This window comes from Leucopleurus acutus (assembly GCF_964270905.1).
Source record: "Leucopleurus acutus genome assembly, chromosome: 8".
NCBI classification, from domain to species: Eukaryota; Metazoa; Chordata; class Mammalia; order Artiodactyla; family Delphinidae; genus Leucopleurus; species Leucopleurus acutus.
In genome coordinates this window covers 64,019,532-64,042,045 of record NC_139151.1, presented here as the reverse complement: position 1 = coordinate 64,042,045, position 22,514 = coordinate 64,019,532, and the positions used below count along the sequence as shown (strand labels likewise).

The 22,514-nt window shown below is 41.4% G+C and overlaps 1 protein-coding gene across 2 annotated transcripts in view; it reads left to right on the top strand.

The window, feature by feature from the left end:
• Positions 1-21,749, top strand: part of SBF2 (SET binding factor 2) — a 460,581-nt gene extending 438,832 nt beyond the window's left edge. For both annotated transcript variants that reach the window (XM_082844306.1, XM_082844309.1), the window contains 8 exons: positions 8,873-8,999; positions 11,131-11,258; positions 12,421-12,654; positions 13,738-13,842; positions 15,257-15,450; positions 16,149-16,236; positions 18,849-18,980; positions 19,997-21,749. In XM_082844306.1, the coding sequence (XP_082700432.1) occupies positions 8,873-8,999; positions 11,131-11,258; positions 12,421-12,654; positions 13,738-13,842; positions 15,257-15,450; positions 16,149-16,236; positions 18,849-18,980; positions 19,997-20,095 (1,107 nt within the window). In that variant the 3' untranslated portion in view covers positions 20,096-21,749. The remainder of the gene's footprint in view (positions 1-8,872; positions 9,000-11,130; positions 11,259-12,420; positions 12,655-13,737; positions 13,843-15,256; positions 15,451-16,148; positions 16,237-18,848; positions 18,981-19,996) is intronic.
• Positions 21,750-22,514: the final 765 nt, after the last annotated feature.

Below are 22,514 nucleotides of genomic sequence, written 5' to 3'. Positions count from 1 at the left end.
GGTTTTGTGGTATGATTCTCCCTACAGTTACCATATGCCAGCACTATGCTAGGTCCTATTCCAAAGAGAAAACCTATTTGCCTTTTAAAGATACGAGCTTTCCCTGTGAGTGCATGTGTGAGGAGCTAAGTCGCCCTCACATAGGTCTATTACTCTAAAATTTATCCATGCATATTGGCATAATAACTGCAGTTAATTGATTCATGGTGTATTCAAGAGTTTCTGGTGTCTGCCTGCTTCCCAGTCAACTGAAAATTGGCAAAAGTTGACACACTCCAAGCTGATTTATAACAAAGCAACTTCACATTAAAGCTTTTAATATTTGAGCCCATAAAGTAAGTCTGAGTTTGCCTATCAGTCTCATTTACTAATTTTTGATCTTTAACAAATTATTCAGCCTCTCTGTGCTTCAATTTCTTTATATATGTATATATCGCAGAAGGATTAAAAATCTTATGTGAAGTGATTGGCACAGTACAGAAGGTATACAATTAATGTTTATTAAATCTTAATCTATGAAATAACAAAAACTAGTGTTAGCTACCTATTTTTCTAGGGTGTGTCTAACATACCCATAATTTTTAAAATGTTGATACCATTAAAAATAGGGTCTCTTGTAGCTTAATATTTCTAATTCCTGAAAGCAAAATCCACTTTTAACTTATTATATTTTATTCCCAAAATGTTGATCTTTCCTGGGATTTGAGTCATAGCTTACTTTTATGGGCCTTTAAATTTTACAAAGTACTTAATGGCATATGGGCAAAAAATAAGACCCTATAAATTCATATTTCTCCAAATTCCATTTCAGATTCTCTTCCTATAAATAAGTGAAATTGGCAGATTTTACTCCATAATGGAAAACAAGACCAAAATGCTTCAAACAGCTTAGTCTTAGTATTTTAAATCTGTATATTTTTTCTCTTCATCAAGATAAATGCAAAATTATTTTGAACAACAGAATCCAGATGATGACTGAAAGAGGCCTAAAACTCTATTCATCAGCATATTTGGGGAAATGCTCACATAGAATTAATTTGTAGGCTGAGATGCCTGTCATTCCCAATTCTACATAATACAATAAGGCTAAATTTATTTGAAACAGACTTGCCTTTAGGCCCCCCAGATCTTGTGGCCAAGAATAAAACTAATGAAACCAAAAGCTTTTGTTTGAAAAGATCAATAAAATTAATAAACCTCTAGCCAGACCGATCAAAGAAAAGACACAAATTACCAATATTAGAAATGAGAATGATAACATCCCTACAGATTCTACAGATATTAAAAGGACCATAAGGGAATATTGTGAACAATTTTGCATCAATAAAATTAAAAATTTAGTTGAAATGGACAAATGCCTTGAAAGACACAAACTACCCCACTCACTCAAGAAGAAATACATAACTTGAATACGCTTATGTCTATTAAGGAAATTGAAATTGTAGTTAAAATCTTTCCACACTGAAAACTTCAGGCCTAGGTGGCTTCACTGGTAAATTCTACCAAGTATTTAAGGAAGAAATAATAGCAGTTCTACAAAAACTCTTAACAGAAAATTTAAGCAAAGGGAGTACTTCCCAACTCAGTCTATGAGGCCAGCATTACCCAAGTCTGACAAAGACAGGGAAAGAAAACTATAGATCAGTATCCCTGATGATCATAGATTCAAATTTTCTAAACAAAATTTCAGCAAATCAAATTCAACAATATATTTAAAAGGTAATATACCATGGTCAAATGGGGTTTATTCCAGGAATGCACAGTCAGTTTCACATTTGAAATCAATCAGTGTAACTCACCATATTAAGGAACTTTAAAAAAACCATACATCATCTCAATAGATGCAGAAAATACAATATCCATTCCTTGTGAAAATTCTCAGGAATCTTCTCAAACTAAAAATAGTATCTATTAAAAAAAAAGTACAGCTAACATCATACTTAATAGTGAAAGACTGAACACTTTCCTCCTAAGATCAGGAACAAGATGTGAATGCCTGCTTCACCACCTCTATTCAACATTGTACTAAAGGTCATAGCCATGCAATAAGGCAAGAAAATGGTAATAATAAAGACATTCATGGGACTTCCCTGGTGGTCCAGTGGGTAAGACTCCATGATTGCAATGCAGGGGGCGCAGGTTTCATTCCTGGTCGGGGAACTAGATCTCACATGCCGCAGCTAAGAGTCTGCGTGCCACAACTAAGAAGTCCGCATGCCACAACTAAGAGTCCACATGCCACAATGAAGATCCCTCGTGCCACGACTAAGACCTGGCACAGCCAAAATAAATTTTTTTTTAATTAAATTGAACATTTGGGGAAAAAAATTAAATGATTTTAAAAAGACATCCACGCTAGAAAGGGAAAAGTAAAACTATCTTTATTCACAAATAACATGATGGTCCATGGAATCTATCCCTGCCCCCCCCATAAAAGAAAAAAAGCTACTAGAATAAATGAGTTTAGCAAGGCTGCAGAATACATGCTCAGTATACAAAAATCAATACTGGCAATAAACCATTGGAAAACTGAAACTTAAAAATCATTACCATTTACAGCAGTATCAAAAAACATGAAAGAAATCCAGCAAAATACATTAAAGACCTGGACACTGAAACTATAAAACATTACTAAGAGAAATTAAAGACCTAAATAAATCGAGAAATACCTGTTGTTCATGGATCAGAAAACTCAATGTTGTTAAGATGTCAGTCTCCCCAAATTAATCTAAAGATTCAGTGTAATCACAATAAAACTCCTAGGAGGCTATTTTGTAGAAATTGGCAAACTTATTCTAAAATCCATATGGAAATGCAAAGGATCTAGAATAGCCAAAACAACTTTGAAAAAGAACAAAAGTGGAGGACTAGCACTATCTGATATTATTATAAAAGTATAATAATCAAGACAGTGTGGTAATTGGTACAAAGACAGACAAACAGATCAATGGAATACTGTCCAGAAATAGTTCCATACATATATACGGACAACGGATTTTTGACAAAGATGCAAAAGTAATAGGTAGAAATACGATGTTACTTATTTGTGGAATCTAAAATATGATACAAATAACTTATTTACAAAGCAAAAACGGACTCACAGACCTAGAAAACAAATTTATGGTTACCAAAGAGTAAAGGGGGTGGGGAGGGATAAATTAAGAGTTTGGGATTAGCAGATACAAACTACTACATTTAAAATAGATAAAAAGCAAGGTCCTACTATATATATATAGCACAGGGAACTGTATTCAATGTCCTGTAATAAACCATTTTTTATATATATATATATATATATATATATATATATATATATATAACTGAACCACTTTGCCATACACCAGAAACTAATACAACATTGAAAATCAGCTATATTTCAATTAAAAATTTTTAATTAAAAAAATGTAAAGCAATAGGTAGAGAAAGACTAGTCTTTTCAACAAATGGTACCAGACAATTGGATTTCCAGATGCAAAAAAAAATTAACTTTGACCCATACCTTGCATCAATATAAAAATTAATTCAAAAGGGATCATAGATCTTAAATGTAAGATCTACTATAAAACTTCTAGAAGAAAACATAGGAAGAAATCCTTGTGATCTTGGGTTATTAGGCAAGGATATCTTAGATTCAACACCAAAAGCATCATCCATTAAAGAAAAAATTGATAAATTAGACTTCGTCAAAATTAAAACCTTTTGTTCTTCAAAAATCACTGTTACGAAAATGAAAAGACAAATCAGAGTGGGAGAAAACATTTGCAAATCATGTCTGCTGGAGGACTCGTATCAAGAATATATAAAGAATTCTCAAAACAATATATAAGAAACAACCAACCTATTTTTTTTAATGGCAAAACATTTATACTGACTTCATCAAAGATATATAGGTGAAAAATTAGCACATGAAGATACTTGATATCATTTATCATTAGGAAATGCAACTTAAAACCAAAATAAGATATTACTAAATACCTATTTTCATGACTAAACTTTTAAAACTGACCACCCCAAGTGTTAGCAAGGATGTGGAAGAACTGGAACTTTCTAACACTGCTGGTGGGAATATAAAATTATACCATTGTTTGAGAAAACAGTTCTTAAAAATTTAAACATACCTACCTACTACGAGGTGATTCAGCATTCCATTCCTAGGCAGTTACACAAGAGAAATGAAGTCCTTATGCCCATAAAAGGACTCATACATAACTGTTCACAACAACATTATATGTAATAACCAAAAACCTAGAAGCAACCCAATGTCCATCCACAGGTGAATGAATAAACAAATTGTGGTATATCCATGCAGTAGAATACTATTTAGCTGTAGAAAGGAATTTAGTACTGCTAACCCAACAACATGGATGCATCTCAAATAATTATGCTTAGTGAAAGAAGGCATACAAAAAAAGAGTACAGGGCTTCCCTGGTGGCGCAGTCATTGAGCGTCTGCCTGCTGATGCAGGGGACACAGGTTCATGCCCTGGTCTGGGAAGATCCCACATGCGGCGGAGTGGCTAGGCCCGTGAGCCATGGCCACTGAGCCTGCGCGTCCGGAGCCTGTGCTCCGCAACGGGAGAGACCACAACAGTGAGAGGCCCGCGTACCGCAAAACAAAAAAAAAAAAAAAAAAGAGTACATACTTATGATTCCATTTATATAAAGTTCTAGTAAATGCAAATTAATCTGTAATGACAAAAAGCAAATCAGTCATTGCTTGCAGAGGAGGGTGCAGGAAGATGCAAAAGGAGCACAAGGAAACTTTTGGGAGTTATGGATGATATGTTCACTATGTCGATTGTGGTGATGATTTCACAGATGTGTGGAGACGTCAGAAGGTATCAAATTGTACACTTTAAATATATGCAGCTTACTGTATGTCAGTTATACCTCATTAAAGTTGTTTAAAAAAAATCCTGCGGCTAACAAACCTCTAAACTCTCATGCATTCCCTGTAATAAGTTCTTAGAGGCAGTCTCTTTGGCCTGATCCCATTTCATCTATTAAAACAATACTTAACAGAAGGAGAAGGAAGCACGTGGATTGTGCCTTGTGGAGACCACTGTGGGGGGATACAGCAGAAGAGGCCAGGTGTCCCATTGATGAGGAAAAAAAGCCAATTAACTGGACAAATTGAGTCCCTGGGATGTAGGACTAAATGGTGGAGAAAGCACCAGATTTTGTCTTGTGAATACAATCAGGTCTTTGTTTCTCATTATGGTAAAAAGACATTTCAGAAAATCCCTTGTATTTCTTAATGTCGGATTCCAAATGTGGTTATCTAGGCATTAATCAACCCAGCATTTGACTCAGGTCAATTTGATTTTTTTTTCATTGAAGAAATCTTCATATGCTTGTTGCTTAAACTGTTGCTACACAGTAAAAAAAAAAAAAAAAAAAAAAAAAAAATGTTCAGCATCTTCTCTTCCACTTCCAACAGACCTGATAACTAACTCCAGTATGAGGACAGACTGTTTTTTTTCCCCAAGCAGTTAGCAACTGCAGGTGCCATTGTGGCACACAGACGCAGACACTGCTGCCCCCAAGCTCTCACACCTTAATGTTTTCTAAGCACCAATTCCAATTCAAGCAAGGCTGGTGCCAGCGGCCTTGGAGAAGTGTTAGCTTTTCTAACATAATTGTGGAGTGCAGGGTTTGTGCTGAGGCCAGTCACTCAGTACAGTGGGCTATGAAAGCATTTTTCCACTTGTAGAGGAGTTCTGCTTCTAGTCCTAGCATCTGATCTCCCTGAAATGCCTGTAAGTTCAACTTAAGGTTGTATTCGTCATGATTTCCATTCTACTTTACCTCAGAAGTGGGTCATGAAAATTATATTCCTAAGCGCATTAAATATCAGAATAATCAAGGAAAGATACAGTTATGTGTGAGGCAAGTGGTTTTTATGGAGAACAGTCATTGAGAGAAATGTTTTGTTATTCTGGAGCTTTGTTTAATAAGTTTTTAAAAGAGTTTTTTGAACTGTCATGGACTGGGTCAGTGGAAATAGCCCTGAACTCTTCTTCCCCTGGACACAGTGAGCCAAGGGTCTGGCCTGTGATTACCAAGGTTTATTCCAGGGGCTGTTGGGGCAAAGTTGTTCTTGGAGCTCACCCTGCCCAAGCACATTGCAGATTCTCCTCCCTGAGATTCTCAGATTGGTAGAGAGCCAAGTTCTATCCTCTTGGACCTGTCTCCTTCTTCTGTCACACCACCCACAATCCAGGTCACCCCCCTCCATCATGTGTGCACCAGCCCCTTGAGGTGGTGCTACTGATTCTGAACCAGGAACCCAGGCTAAAGAGTTTAAGTTCTAAAACGTAGAATATGGCGCACAACCTCGCTATTCAGAGCCACATCCCAGTTGTCTCAGGGAAAGTGTTCCTGTCCTGGGGAGACCAGAACCAACTGGAAGGGCAGTGGCTCAGGTCAAGAAAGCAGGTCCACAGTACACAAGCCCATTGCTTAAGAGTCAAACTCTGTTTTAATACATCTTCTTAACATCCATTTTATGTTGTATTACTTATGATCTAAAATTTTAGTTCAATGTAAAAGCCAGAAAAAATGTTATAGGAAAAAAAACCTTTAATCATCACAGAAAACTAGGTTTCTAATCAAATGATAAACATTGATAAAATCACTGATATCCAGATCATGACTTTAAATTCCCACTGATCTGTTGGGTAATCAACATACTGCACACATGTCTGCTCTGTTTGGCTGACCAAGTGTTGGTCTACATTGCCAAATTAAAACATGGAGAGGAAAGCTGGCTTTTAGACAGCCTGCCTGCAGTATTCATTTGAAACAGCTTTTAAGTAAATACAATTATGATTGGAACTTATCTCAACCAAGCAAAATTCTCTAACTGGTCATGAGAGAGTGAGCAATCCAAAGGTGAGATTGCTGGGTGGACTGGAGAGCACCACAAGGTCATCAGCCTATCTTCTGCCACATGAGATGGCTCCATGGAGTCTGCGTACAGGTTGCCTAAAGCACGCTATAGCTCAGTGACTGTTCCGGACTCTGCCTTGCTCCCACCCTCCCATGTCATTCCCTCATCCTTATTCCTCTCCCAGTGACCTCACTAAGTTACTGATGGAAAATTAATGTTAAAAGGCATAAGCTCCTCCCCCTTCCCTTAGCACTTGAACATACCTTTCTTTTTATCTACTCTTCTGTCCCTCCTCATTTTTAAGGCTGTTCCCTGTTTCTGGACCCTTAGCCTCATTCATTCTTGCTTTCCCAGGGCCTTACTCTCTTAGTTATCAGCTCTTTCTCCACAGTTTATTCTCTCTCTGTTGGCTCCTTCTACATTGCCCTACATTTCCCGACATTTCTTTTGTCAGGAAAACGTCTCTTGCTGTCGCCCCAAACCACCACCTTCTCTTCTCATTCCTGTCACTGCCAAACTTCTGTAAGTATAATTTTTCTTACTGTATTACACACTATTACACCACAAATGCCTAGAAAGCAAGAACCACAACTTATGATAATTTGCATATCAAGTATCTAGCACAGTATAAAGTAGTGAAGGAGGCACAGCCCGAGGAGCCTAGCAAGCCAGGGTTCATATCTGGGCTCACTAGTTGCTATGAATGACCTTGGGTAAATTATTTAATCTTGCTCATCTTCAGCTTCCTCGTTTGTAAAGCGGGGGAGGGGAGGGTAATAATTCTCATCTTCACAGGATCTGAATAGACATTTTTCCAAAGACATACAAACGGCCAAAGGTACATGAAAAAGTGTTCATCACTCACTAATCATCAGGAAAGTACAAATCGAAACCACAACGAGACATCACTTCACACCTGTTAGAATAGCTGTTATCAAAAAGACAAGAGGTGACAAACGTTGGTGAGGATGTGGAGAAAAGGGAACCCTTGTTGGGAATGTAAACTGGTGCAGCCACTATGGAAAACAATATGGAGGTCCCTCAGAAAGTTCAAAATAGAGCTGCCGTATGACCCAGCAGTCCCACTTCCGGATATATTAGAGGGAATGAAGTCATTATTTCAAAGAGATATCTGTACTTCCACATTCATTGCAGCATTATTCACGATAGCCAAGAAGTGGAAATAATGTAAGTGTCCATCTATAGATGCATGGATAAAGAAAATGTTATATATATAAACATGAGAAATTCATTCAGTCATGAGAAAAAAGGAAATCCTGCCACTTGCAGCAATGTGGATGGAATCTGAGGGCATTATGCTAAGTGAAATAAGTCAGAGAAAGATAAATACTGTATGATCTCACTTACAGGTAGAATCTAAAAAAGCCTTACTCATAGGAACAGAGTAGAACGGTGGTTACCAGGGGCTGGGGGCGGGGGGATGGAGAGATGTTTGTCTTCCAGGTATAAGAGGAGTAAGTTCTGGAGATCCAGTGTACACCATGGCGACTATAGTTAACAAATACTGTATTCTATAGTTGAAAGTTGCTAAGAGAATAGATCTTAAATGTTCTCACCACCACCAAAAAAAAGGTAATTGTATGAGGTTATGGAGGTGTTAACTAACCCTCTTGTGATAATCATTTCACAATAGATATGTGTATTAAATCATCACATTGTACACCTTAAACTTACACAATGTTGTATGTCAGTTATATCTCAATAAAGCCGGAAGAAAATAATGCCTATCTTGCAGTGTTGTTATGGAGATTATATGAGATTACGTTTATAAAAAAAAAAAAACCCTAGCATGGTGTCTGTCAAAAGGCTGGTTCCTTTCCGACTTCCACTCATGGTAGGGATTCAGTTGACTGAGTGACCAAATGGTCTCCTGCATATTTCAGGTCAGCACTCAGTGGCATGGCATCCACTTTTTGTTCCATTTGATTCTTACTCTTTCCTTTGCCTTGTGTGTTTCAGGTTCACAACCAGTATCCAACTGAGTTTGAATTCAATCCCTATTACTTAAAGTTCTTGGCTTTCCACTATGTGTCTAATCGCTTTAAAACATTTCTCCTGGATTCAGACTATGAAAGATTAGAGCACGGTACGTGTTTGCATGCCCTTGTTCCATCTTTCTTGTTAGTTTTATGTGTTTTTAATTAAAGACACTAATAAAATAACCACCCCCAAGTGTGGCAAGGCCACTTTAAGGTTTTACTCTACAAACTACGAAAGTAGAATGGACATGAGTGAGTGAGATTATGTGCTGTGTTAGCTCTTAGGGGCTCCAAGTGGTCATCATGTAGCACCTTTGAAAAGTTAAATCTGCTTATTACTATTTTATGATCTCCAAGCAGTATCACTGTTAGTGGAGAAACACTTGATGCATAGTTTTTCCATCCCTGGTACACTCTGGTAGATAAGCTGCCTGCCCCTGGAAGCAGTCTGTATAGCAGTTACCGCCATGGGCTCTGGAGCAAACAGAATAGTTAAATTTCAACACTGCCAGTTACCAGCCAAGTACTTTGGACAGGTTAGGTACCTCTCTGAGTTTCCTCATCTTTAAAATGAGGATAATAATATCACCCACCCCTTTGGGCCAGGATGATCCCATTAGGAAATATTTGTAAATTTCTTAGCACAGTTGCTAGCACAAAGAACTCAACAAATTTTAGACATCACCATTGTTATTATAATTTTTCATAGCAGTAATAGTTGTAAAGAGTAGATTCTCAAAAGCCAGTCAGCCCCTGTGAAAACGTTTCCCCAAGGGGAATTTTACATTCTTTCTTTTGCTGTTTTTATAGTGGGGGGGAAAGGGGGATACACATGAGTATTTTTGTTAAGAAGACAAGTAAATAAAGAAAATCAGTATATTATATTGACTATTTTCAGTATATTATATATATCTGAATATTCATAAAGAAGACTCTCTTAATGGCTGAAAATATTTACTAATGTTCTCAGTTTAAAATATGAAAGCAAAGAAATACTGCTTTTCAGTGCATGCTATTAAAATTATCTAGCATGATATTTCATCCATTTGGTAAAGGAGACAGCACTGATGAGACCATTTCCTTTCCTGTTTGTACTTCCAGACCTCTGTTGACTCATAAAATTGTCATTCCACACATCATAATCAGAAACCTTAATTTTTTAAGCACCCGTGTGTTGGGAAGACATTAAGTAGAGCTGGTTACAGTGGACATTAGAGTCACTTGGAGAACTTTTTTAAACGACTGATGTCTGGGGCCCATCCTCAGAGATTCTGATTTAATGGGTCTGAGGTGAGACCTAGGCACTGGGATTTTTTTAAGCCCTTTTTTTTTTAATGAGTGGCCAGGGTTGAGAACTACTCTTCTGCACTCTACAGTTGAAAGGTAGAGAAGAAACATTAATTAGTCTTGGAGGCCCCTCATATTATAGGATTTTGTGCAGCCTTGGGCATGAGACCCTCTTTTATGATAAATAAAATGCTTGTTGACTTTTGACTGAATCTTTTCATTCAAAGCAAGACAGCACTGCTACGAGAGGCACCCTTCCTGGCCTTTTAAAGAAATACCTCCTGCCTCACCCTAACACATCTTCCTCTCTATTAAAAATAAAGTGGGCTCATGTGAGTAACAGATTGACTGTTTGAAAGGTACAAATATAGTACCTGAAGTGCCCCCCCCGCAAATTCAGCTTTTGTGTTTAAGTCATCCAAGGATACGGACCGCATCCTTCTGACATCCAAAGTCTCCATGACCATGATTTGTGGTATATATAAACTACCAAAGAAAACACTTTAAATAGCTTCGTAATAAACAGCCAACAACTTTAAAAAGAAACATAAAATTATGTTTTTAACTGAGTTTCATCAAATCATTTTCCTTCCATTTTCTCTTGAAAAATGTGTAGAATGTCTCCTGGCATGGACCTCTATGAATCTAGATATAGACGCGGGATGTCGATTGGAAGGGAGTCATGCTGTCCTGCTAAATGCTTGGGAAAACTTTATCCCAGGTTTTCCTTCCATTTGGATTTGTTTCCATATAGCTATGAAGTCCATTCCTATCTTTAGCTTTGCAGTCATTTTCTAAGGCTTCTGCACGTGCGCTGCTGTTTCTAGAGCCGTGTGAAATATTCCATTTTTCATCTGCTACGTGCATCATATTTTTAGGCAAACTGTTGATTTAACTGACTTCTGTTTTGCTGATTTTTTTTTTTTTTTTTTTTGGCGGGGGGATCTACAGGAACTTTATTTGATGATAAAGGAGACAAGCGTGCCAAAAGAGGAATTTGTATTTGGGAGTGTATCGATAGAATGCACAAGAGGAGTCCCATTTTCTTTAATTATTTATATTCACCAGTGGAAACAGAGGTACAGAAAGAAAGCATTTATGTTTCATTTTTGGAATATTTTGTGTTAAAGTTTTCCTTACTTTTTGAGCATATATAAGCTGTTAAAGCGTTTTATAAACATTCGACTAGGTTTCATACCAGAAGCTATTTAAAAGTTGATACACTATGGGTTTAGGTTATGATGGAATGGAGACGGATACCAAATTCTTGACCACAAAAATTAGGAGCTGGCCCCCCAACCATAGAAAGGATAACTTCAAGAAAGTCAGAGCAAGTCAACTTTCCCTGGGAAGAAAGAACAAACAAAACTTGAAACCTTAGCAGGCCGTGTAAGCAGAAAAGATTTCCCTAAGTCCATTTGTACCAAAGCCATGGAAGAACCCCTGTGAGAAGCAGGGATGTTTGGAGCCCAGCCCAAGAAGGATGACCTCTCAGGGACAGCCATCCTCTGCCATGCATGTCTGCATGAAATAGGCTCTGCAGTGGAGTAGACCACCTTACTCAGGAGCAAGGAAGGCCTGGCCCTGGGCCCCATGCAATAGGACCTCACCCTGGCCTTTCTCCAGAGGCACCCTTCTCATGAGGTGAGGTGTATGAGAAACCAAGGGTACATGCTTGGATGCCTCTCCTTCATCTAGACCATGCTCTGGCACTTCAAGATTCCTTGCCCAAATTCAAGTTAGTCACCAGACCACTTCCCCAAGCCAGTGAATGTATCCCTAAACTAAAAGGGCAGCTAAGGAGTAGCTGTTTGGACAGGGAGTAGACAAGAGTTTAGCTGCATGGGCTGGGGTATATACACATGTTCATAAGAGACCCTCAGACTATAGGAAAGAGCTGGGTCAAGAGGAGCAGGGCTTTAGGCCAAGAACTGGGAGCTGGGACCAGCTTTCCCAGTGCCACCACTTCCTGGTGTAGAATTCCCAGAAGTCCAAGAATTCTCAATTGGAGCCTGGCCTTCTAGGTCATTGGGAAGTTATATTTGTCAAGGTAGGAGCATAGAACATATTTTATCTAATAGTTATGTTGATGTATAATGTTTAAATATATAGATATATGGTATTTGAACCTCTATTCATACTTTTTCCCTGGACCCTGCAATGTTAGGGGCTGGCCTGCCAGTAAGCTTGGGGCACTTTGGGGTCAAGATGAAACTATATTTCAGAATTTTCTTTATACAGGCCCTGAAGCCCAATGTAAACGTTTCCAGCCTCAAGAAGTGGGATTACTATGTAGAGGAGACCCTTTCCACAGGGCCTTCATATGACTGGACAATGCTGACCCCTAAGCAATTCCCCTCCGAAGACTCTGAACTGACCAGAGGAGCTGGGCCCCAGAGCCAGAGGAGAACAGTGTGGCCATGCTATGATGATGTCAGCTGTGCTCAGCCCGACGCTCTCACCAGCCTTGTCAGTGTAAGTCAGCCGTGTGTAGACACACTCTTGGGGCACCAGGGGACCTGGAGGCACATGAGGCCTCAGGAACTGAGCTTAGTTAAGACTGGTTCACCAGCTCCTGGACATAGCTCTCCTTACTTTGGGTTAGCACTATAGCTAGCACTACAGGAGCATAAGGACACCAGATTTGCTCCCATGGATCAGTGGGGAACCAGGCTCAGGTACTGGCAAAGAGTCTCAGTAAAAATGAGCTTTTCAGCGTTAGAAGGAAGCATTCGAGCACATGGAGCCGTTTGCAGCTTCGCAGCTGTTTCAGCTGGCCAAGCAGCCTGAGTCAGGCCTGGGTTATGGCTTTTGTGGGTGCCTTACTTCCTCTGGTCAGAAGTGTGGGTAGCTGATGGCCTGATGGGAGCACTGCCAACCATCTTCTACAAGGAATATTCTGGAGTGAAGCCACCCTGGCAGTAGCTACCCTGATGAGAACAGCAGCCCTGAGGAAAGGGTTTGAGCCCAGATACGGGCCAAACAGTTCCTGAAGAGTCTTCCCCGTCCAGTTTCCTGACCAGGACGAGCGTGCTTCAGTGAAAACACGGTCACAGAGGCTGCCGCTCTGCTCTCCAGCTTCCCTGTCTGAAGGAAACTCCATTCCTTGGGCATTTCTTGGTTCATTTTTTCTACATCTGGTTTGAATCATCAGAGTTGAGGGGTTCCTCTGTCAAGGACAGACTTCTCATATACCTCAGCTATTACAGTTTGGACACCGGCCCAGTGCTTGACCTTTTGCTGTGGCCATCAGATGTCCTATGGGCTGGCCAAGGGTGAAGGTGTTGGGGATATTTATTTCATCTATTTAAGCCATCTGTACGAAAAGGCCCGGTTACAGGTCCTAATAAATCACCTTTGCCACAATGCATCACACCGGCTAGAGCTCCCACCTCTGTTCCTGGCTTGGGAGGCTTCTGAGGCCCCATGCTTACCGCGGTTTTTCACTGCCCTCTGGCCACGCTGTTCATCTAGTACAGAGGGGGTGTGGCTCTGGGGAACATCCTGATTTCTATGAAATACTTATCTGTCAGAAAACTCCTTTTAATTACTTTGCAGGAAATTGAAAGACTGGAGCATAAATTGAACCAAACAGCTGAGAAGTGGCAGCAGCTATGGGAACGGGTAACTGTGGACCTTAAAGAAGAGCCCAGAGCAGACCGTGTGAGTTGGCAAAACCCTTTGAAGAGCTGCTTCTGAGCTTCTGGAGGCGCTAGGTCAGGTGGGGCCTCTGCCGCAGGCCATTCGGGAGGCTTACGGCCAAAGGGAGGGCCATGCCCTGAGGGTCCAGGGCAGAAAGCCCCGGGTGACTGGGTACTTCCTGAGTGCCTCACTTTACCACAGTGACGTAACACTTACGTTCCAGGGCCCTGTATCCAGGGGAAATTACTCCTGGTGTAGCGCCTCTGTGGTTTCAGCTGATCTACCACATGAGATCTACCACATGAGGGAGGAGGGCAATGCCAAGACCTTATCTGCGCCAGAGAAATAATCAGAGAAAATGAAATGTTTTAAACGAGCAAAATATGCTGCTTTCCGTTGTTCACACCCCCTTTTTGTTTCTGAATTAAGAAACATTTATTGTAAAAATATTTTTAAACCAAATACTCTTGTTTTCTGCTTCTCACAGCCCCTTCACCTGTAGTACGTGGAAGGGCTGTGCTGAGCGCCACCCACACTTTGCATTCTGTTAACCCAGTGAGGGAGTGGCGTCTCAGCTCAGGCACGCTGGGACAGGCTCAGATCACACAGCTGATATGTGGGGTGGCCACCAGTCAAGCCCACATCAGATTGACTCCAAGTGCAACAGAAGGGAAGTTAGGACAGAGGAGTGTTCTGAAGAGCACTTCAGGAAAGGAGAGGTCGGCAGGGTCAGATGTCACAGAGGAGTCAAGGAGAAGGGAGTGTAGAAGGAAGCCTCCAATGTGGTAGGAAGGGGTCCTTGGGGTGCCTTCTCCTGCCTTCAGATGGCAACTCAGGAGCTCTTATCAGACAGGCCACAGGTAGGTGGTGTCTTACTGCTTTTTTTCTCAGAAGAATAAAATCGTTTCTTAATTTTTTTTCTGATTATGAAAGTGAGATATGTGTATTCCTTTAAATAAGACAATATACAGAAAGTTATGAAATAGACAGAAATCACCCAAAATTTATAACCTAGAAATAAACCATTATGCCATCAAACTTGTTTTATAATTCTAAACACACATATAAAAGGGATTTACTATACATGCAGTTTTAAAAACCTGCATTTTTTTTACTTAATATGTGGCGTACATGGCCTTCAGTTTGTCCCTGTTATGTAAATCAGCATCATTTTTAATGGCTGTCTAGAAGTCCATTGTATGGAAATACCTTTTTTTTTTTTAAGCAGTCGCATAATGATAGACATTTAGGTGGTTTCTAGTTTTCTGCTAGTTTCCTAAAAAACTCCAGGATAAACATCTTTTTATATATATTTTACATATACATATATATGGTCCAGTTTTTTCCTTGAGGTAAATTTTTAGAAGTGAAATTATCGGATCAGTTGCTTAAAGTCTTTGGAAAGCTTTCCTAGCTCCTGTTCTGTCTTTTTCAGCCCCAGAGACACCCTTTGGGCTCCCCAGGAATTGTGTCTACCAACCTCCCTTCCTATCAGAAGAGGTCTCTGCTGCATCTCCCAGACAGCAGCATGGGGGAGGAACAGAACGCCAGCATCTCCCCATCCAACGGAGTGGACCGGAGAGCAGCCACGCTGTACAGCCAGTACACGTCCAAGAATGATGAAAACAGGTTGACATTGCTAAGCCCTCCCGGGTGTACTGAAAAAGCTCTCCCCACCCTGCCCTCGGCCACACCGCAGGCCCTTAATAAGCTAGGCCTGTGCCGTGCCGCCTTCTGTAAACTTAAAATGGATCCGCTTTAATCCTTTGTCTCTGTTTTAAATGCGTTAGATGGTTCTTGGAAGAAGAAAAGTCAAAATTACAACTAAAATAATGCCAAGAGGTTGTAGTTATTTGTGGCGGGTCCTGATTGCTATTGTCTCATGTCTACCAGATCTCTTGAGGGAATATGTGTTAGTGAGCACGTTTTCAGGGGCAAACTTCAGCAATCCAGCGCATGCTAGCTCAAGCAGAGAGGAATTTACTCACATAAATTGGGAAGGCCAAGGATGTGCCAGTTTCTTACACAGCATCTTCAGGCTTCTGTTGTTTGCCAGCTCTGCTTTCTCCCATGGGCTGCATCTACCCCAACATGGTATAAAAAATGGCTACTGAGAGCTCCAAACCTCACACGTTTGGTAATTCCAGCAGAAAGAGGCAGCCTTTCCCCAAAGGTCTAATAGAAAAATTCTAGGGGGAGCTCTGATGGATCTGTTTTGGATCATCTGGGGGAAATACAGGCTTGACCAACAAAAACAACAGATATCCCCTTTACAGCACTTTTTAAATGAAAAATCAAATTAACTGCTATGTCATCATTATTTCTAGGTCCTTTGAGGGAACGCTCTACAAAAGAGGGGCTTTGCTGAAAGGTTGGAAGCCCCGCTGGTTCGTTTTGGATGTAACAAAACATCAGGTAATAAATACCATCACAGCCTATAGAAATCACTTCTCCCTAGGCTAGGCTCAGTCCCCGGCTGTTGTGTGACTCTCAGCAGAAAGGCACAGCCTTCATGTACAGAATGCTTTCCTAAGGCCTCTCATATGCTGCCTGAGGCTCCTCCATGGACCCAGTGAGGAGCAGTAGTCCTGAGACTGAGTGCAGCAGCCTTCTGAGAGAGTGCAGGTGTGTGCAGGCAGAGGCAGTGACTGCTGAGCCCAGAGCATTAAGAGCAATAGAACTCTGCTTTTTAATGCTCATGTTATCTCCTGCTACCTGCTTAAAACCCAGGCCACGAGAGGACCTGAGGTTTTCAGCTTGTTGCATACCACATGCACATACAGAACCCATGCCTATGAATACTCCCCAGAAGACAGATTACCTTCATCTTTGCAGCATAACACATCCATTCAAAATCGAAGGTGTTCATTTACTCAACAAACATTTATTGAACACTTTACCTGTGCCCATCACTGTACTTGGTACTAAAGAAGGCATCATTATCCCTCAAAGGTGACAGCAACAGAGGATGGAGGGAGCCCTGAAATAGGCAGAAGGGGATGTGCCCACCCAAGCCTGAAATCCACAGTGGGCAAGTACTAGACTGGCCCTCCCAGACCACGCTGGGAAGCCTTTTCCCCACTGCTAGGTCCTTTGCTGTGGCTGTAGCACCCCGCACAATCCTGAGTGTCAGAATCTTTGCTCCAGTGATCTTGGTTGGGGTGGAACCCAGCCCTTCCGCACCCTTCACTAGTGAGAGTCGCATGGCCTCCTACGTTCTGACCACAGACCTCACTGTACCTTGGACCTGACCAGTCAGCCTTGAGCAGCTTCTCAATGCATTTATGTCCAACATGGAGTCTGTTCAGAAAGGTACGGACTGTTACGCCAGTACAGTGCTCTTGTTGGACCTGCACCTAGATGACTCCTGACAGATGAATACTTTGCATGGGGACCCCCTTTCCCTCTGCTCAAGGAGTTTCATAAAGGTTACACAGAATCTTTGTGGAAGAATATAGAGAAGTTTTTACAGATATGCAATGGAAGCCCTTTTTAGGGGGCTGGACTTTAAACAACATTGTCTCTGAAACCATAGAGCCTACACTGTGTAGAAAAGTTTCATTAAATCACTAAATATAACAGGAGAATGTCATAATTTTTCTATAATTTACAATTACATCAAATTATATTTGCATTCTTGCCAGTCTTTTAGATTGCTTTAACACGAAAGGTATATGGTTTTTCTGTTTAGTCCTACTCACACTATGCCTGAATGGAGAGGCAGAGAAAAGTCTGAGGCCAGAACCACAGAGACGGAGGCGCCACACACATTCCTGCCGTGTAGATTATAGAGAGTGAAGTCCAGACTAATTTAGTTAGAGTGATGTCCAGTCCTTACACACAGTAACCACTCATTCAAATGTTGAGCTATTTATTGTTTTTCAAAAGTCACTTTATATCTACATGCTATTTGGAAACTTGCTTTTTAAATATAAGATAGCTTGGGGCTTCCCTGGTGGCGCAGTGGTTGGGAGTCTGCCTACTGATGCAGGGGACGCGGGTTCGTGCCCCGGTTCGGCAGGATCCTGCATGCCGCGGAGCGGCTGGGCCCGTGGGCCATGGCCACTGGGCCTGCGCGTCCAGAGCCTGCGCTCTGCGACGGGAGAGGCCACGGCAGTGAGAGGCCCGCATACCGCATAAATAAATAAATAAATAAATAAAGATAGCTTGGACATATTTTCCTACCAGTTCATAATAGATCTTAACATTTTTGAAATGTTGTATAGAATTCCATATTATTGATGTACCATCATTTAATTAACCAACACCATATTGACAGATATCTTTTCAGTTGTTAGCTAATAAAGGCAGTGCTGAAGGAAACCTCTTTATAGGTGTGTCTTTGCATGCTTGTGGGAGTGTTTCTGTAGGATAAATTTCTAGAGGTGGGAAAGGTGTATCAATAGGTATAAACATTTTAAATTTTAGTTCATATTGCCAAATTGTGCTCTAAAAGGCTTCTAATTATATCCCCATTAACAGTGTTTGAGAATACCTAGTGCCTTCCATTCAACCTGAATATTGTCAGCCATTTTAATATTTCTTAATCTAAGTGAAAAGTGAAATCTCATTGATTTCATTTACTTTTCTTTGATCAGTTAGGTTGTTCATCTTCTCAGATGTTTATAGGTCACTCACATTTCTTCTGTGACTTGCCTGTTGAAATCCTTTGACCATTTTTCTATTAGGTTGTTTATCTTTTTCTTCTCAATTCTAGGAATTCGGTATATATTCTAAACATTAACCCTTTTTTATATGTTACATATATATATTTTTTTACAGTTGTTAGTTGACTTTTTCTATGTGTAATACACTTATTTGTTCAAATTTCAAAAAATATGTCTTTTTCCACCTTTCTCCCAGCTGTCTAATTCCTCTTCCTAGAAGCAACCAGTGTTTTTAACTTCTTGTCTATTCTTCCAGGCGTAGTTTAGCAAGATGTGGGAAAGTATTCAAATACATTTTGAAAAGCCATGCTGTTTTCCCTTTCTGTGTCTCTTATATCCCATGTATCTTTTTGGTTCCAGCTGCGATACTATGACTCGGGTGAGGACACAAGCTGTAAAGGCCACATTGATCTGGCTGAGGTAGAAATGGTCATCCCTGCTGGCCCCAGCATGGGAGCCCCAAAGCACACGAGTGACAAGGCTTTCTTTGATGTAAGTCGATCTTGCCTTTTCCTGGCTCTATTTGCACATGATCCTTTACAATCCATCCACCTCCAAGAATCATGGGGCCTCACAGCAATTGGTGGTAACTGCACATGGGTCACAGACCCACCCCGGCTGTGGGAATTGCTACAGAGCTTGAACCCAGCACTCTTCATTCCCAAACCTGACCTCTCCCTGCTGTCCACATGTCTCAGAAAGGCTGCACATCGCTTTGCACAAAAGACTGCTTTAAAAGGGATCCAGCTACACGTGGAAGCAGATGAACGCCTTGTTAAATATTGTTAGTTATTCACTCACCACCTACTGTCAAGAACAGATATTACTTCCCTTTGTATCCATTGATCTTCATGCTTGATCATCCACAAAAAAACATCCTTAGTCACACATGATGACTGTCTGCCCTAACATCTTCAGCAGTCCTTAGGTGGGCCTTGGGGCATTTTATGGGCCACATGATAGGGGATTTATCTAATCCCCAGAGCCAAGCAGAACTTCATATGGAACACAGGTCATACTCTACGGCCCTGCTCAGGCTATGAAGCCATTTCCCTGACTCAGGGCTGCCAGTGTGGCCCCAACTGAAGACTTAGAGAAGGGGATGGAAAGGGGACATGAAAGCCAACCCCATAGTGGTGTGGATGAAGCTCGGCCTTCCTGGCGCCTGTGCTGCACTGGTGCAGTGCGTGGGCGGGGCCAGAGACTCCAGCCATTCCCGACCCTCTTCCTCAGTCAAGGAAGGCCCCGGGAAGATGCAAAGTCAGGCTTTCCTAGTGTGTCTCTCTTCTCTGCCAGGCCCTTCTGTTGACATCCCCCTTGACTTTGGGGGCCAGGAAAGTATAATGACTCTAAAGGCAATGACAGTGTGGTAGTGGGAGACAGAGAAAATAACAGAGGTTCTGGGGCAGAACGGAAAGGGAAGGTCACAGGGATTTATTTGCACACTTGCCCAAAGCCATAGACTAGCCCTGCCCTTTATCTCTGGTTCTCTTCATTTGATTTTACAGCTCAAGACCAGCAAACGTGTGTATAACTTCTGTGCCCAGGATGGACAGAGTGCCCAGCAGTGGATGGACAGGATCCAGAGCTGTATATCTGATGCCTGATGCCCATGGTCAACCCAAACAGAAGAGGGAGGAGGGGCTTGTGCTGCCAGATAGGAAAAAAGTGTGTGAGTCCTTGAGGAGCTGACAGCTTCCTGCTGGTTCTGATGAGTCATCCTAGGGCCTAAGGTTCTCCTACCCAGACTTAACCCATTCCCCTCTTTTAGCAGTTGCTAAGCCTGCTTAGCCTGAGTGGGTGTGTTACACAGGTCTGGTCAAGAGCCCTAGGCCCTCCCTGTATCTTGCACTAGGTTGTTCTAACAGGGTCTTCATGGTTAGGGATCAGAAGAATGCTTCCTGAGCCGACCGTCATCCATCCCCTAGGCAAAGTGGCTACCACCCACCTGGGTCCTTCTTCATGAAAGATACATAGATCCTTTTTGTTCTCCAAGGTCCTAATATCCTTGGAGAGCTTTCTGACAAGCAAAAATCAAAATCCTCCAAGACTATCTTCCATTCTGCATAGACTAGGTTTCCCATCAAAGGCTCCTATTCTTACTACCTGACCTTAGAGATGCTCAGTTCTCTGGTGCTGTCAAAGGTGCTTCCGTGATACCTGCTCGACCATTGGGGTTCACAGCAAGACCATCAGTGCTCAGTGGCAGGCAAAGGGGGGCACACAAGATTATCCTGATGGAAAAAGATTGTCCAGAGAATGATGCAGTAATCACCAGGCCAATGCAGGAAAATACTGCTTCCAAAACACTGAATTTTCTAGGCCAAAGGTGCCCTGAGGATGCAGGACTTTGTGTTCCCATGTATTCTTCTGCTCCCTGACGGCTTCTTACACAAAATAACATGCAAAAAGCTGAATGCACTAACTCACAAAACAGACAACTTGCACTGAACTAATAAAGTGGAGATGTTTGAGAGACAGAAGCCAGCTGTTTATGACCACACGACCCCTATGACAAGGGCTGTGTAAACCGAGGTCGCACTGTGGCGTGACTGGATACCCAAACGGCACCTCTGCACATGAACAGTAGGGACTTGTTTGGTCTTTAGGTTTTCTTTACTTCTGATAGCCTGTGTTTGTTCAGCTTAAGACACCAGGAATACTGTTTCTCATGGCACACAGAAACAGCTTTTCTGCAACGGCCGCTGCGGTTGGCTGGAGTCGTAGGTAGCTAGATCATTACATTTGTTTTGAAATGTTAATATGTTAAATACCAAACTAATATTTCAAAAATATGTATATATGAGTTCTTATATCCTTGTTTTTCAGATAGTCTGCTTATAATTTAATATAAAATTAACTGATTCATTCATAAAATTTCAGTAGTGAAATGGTTCCCTTTTTAAAAAGCCGCTTTGTAGATTAAAAATAAATCAGATTTTCAAATTTAAAATTATCTACACACTAGAAAATAGAATTGTGTTAATATATAAGAAATTGGGGGATGATAAGAATGAAGGATTTTTCTATCATTTTCATTTTATAAATTGCCACCTGTGAAAATGGTTTTTGCACATTATTTGTATTTTTCTTTGTATATGAAATAATTTTTTGTACTCTGTAAAATATGGAGCCCGTTGTACCCTCAGCTATTTGAGACTTCACACAGTGCTTCTTTTGTAACTGGATTCTTGTAACTTTCATGAAGGCGCTACATGCCTTGCATTCACTAACCACCTTGAATTAAATTTATTTCTTAAGAAGAACCATCCCTCATTTACTGAAATAAAGTTCACTGTGCATTGCTTAGCACTCAGAAGGCAACATTTATGATTCATACGTGGGGCTAAAAGTTCAAGGGTAAAATGCAGCATAACCCATTTCTTGCCTTGGTTCTCTTAATGTCATCACTGCCCTTTGCTCAGGAAGTAACCAGAGACACTGGACAGGCTGGCCTGAGCTTCTGGGTTCTGGACGCACTGCTGCAGAGTTTAGGTGAGAGACGTGAGGCCGCCACTCCCACCCTGAGCCCCCGGTGAGCTGTGTGAAGTTGGTTAAGTGCTTCACCTCTTCCCGGTCGCAGTCCCACCACCTGTGGCACATGGCAATTTGTGAGAACTTTAGGCAGGAGAAATTTAACTCTAGTTTGGAAGGAGGTTTTTCTGCTTCAGGAAATAGTTAAACAGCACAGATGAAGGATCAGTGCTTTCAGTTCTGGACAACAGTTCCTCTAGATAAGCCCTTGGAGTTTACCTTGGGGACTCTAACTACATCTCGAATGGAGCCATCAGAATGCAGGTTCTCCTCAGGGCTGAACCTCTAAGTCTTGACATCCAGGAGCCCTCCCTGAGGGGGACCCCCAGGGTGAGGCAGTGGCATCCCCCTCTTAAGCCTTCAGATTTCCTCAGTCTAGAGGGCTCATGCGACCCAGGCCAGGGCCCTCAGGCCTTCATTAGCCCCAGGCCTCTCTTCTGAATGGCTGGCCCTGAGACCTGCCATTCTCTCCTACTGTGTCCCTGACATTCA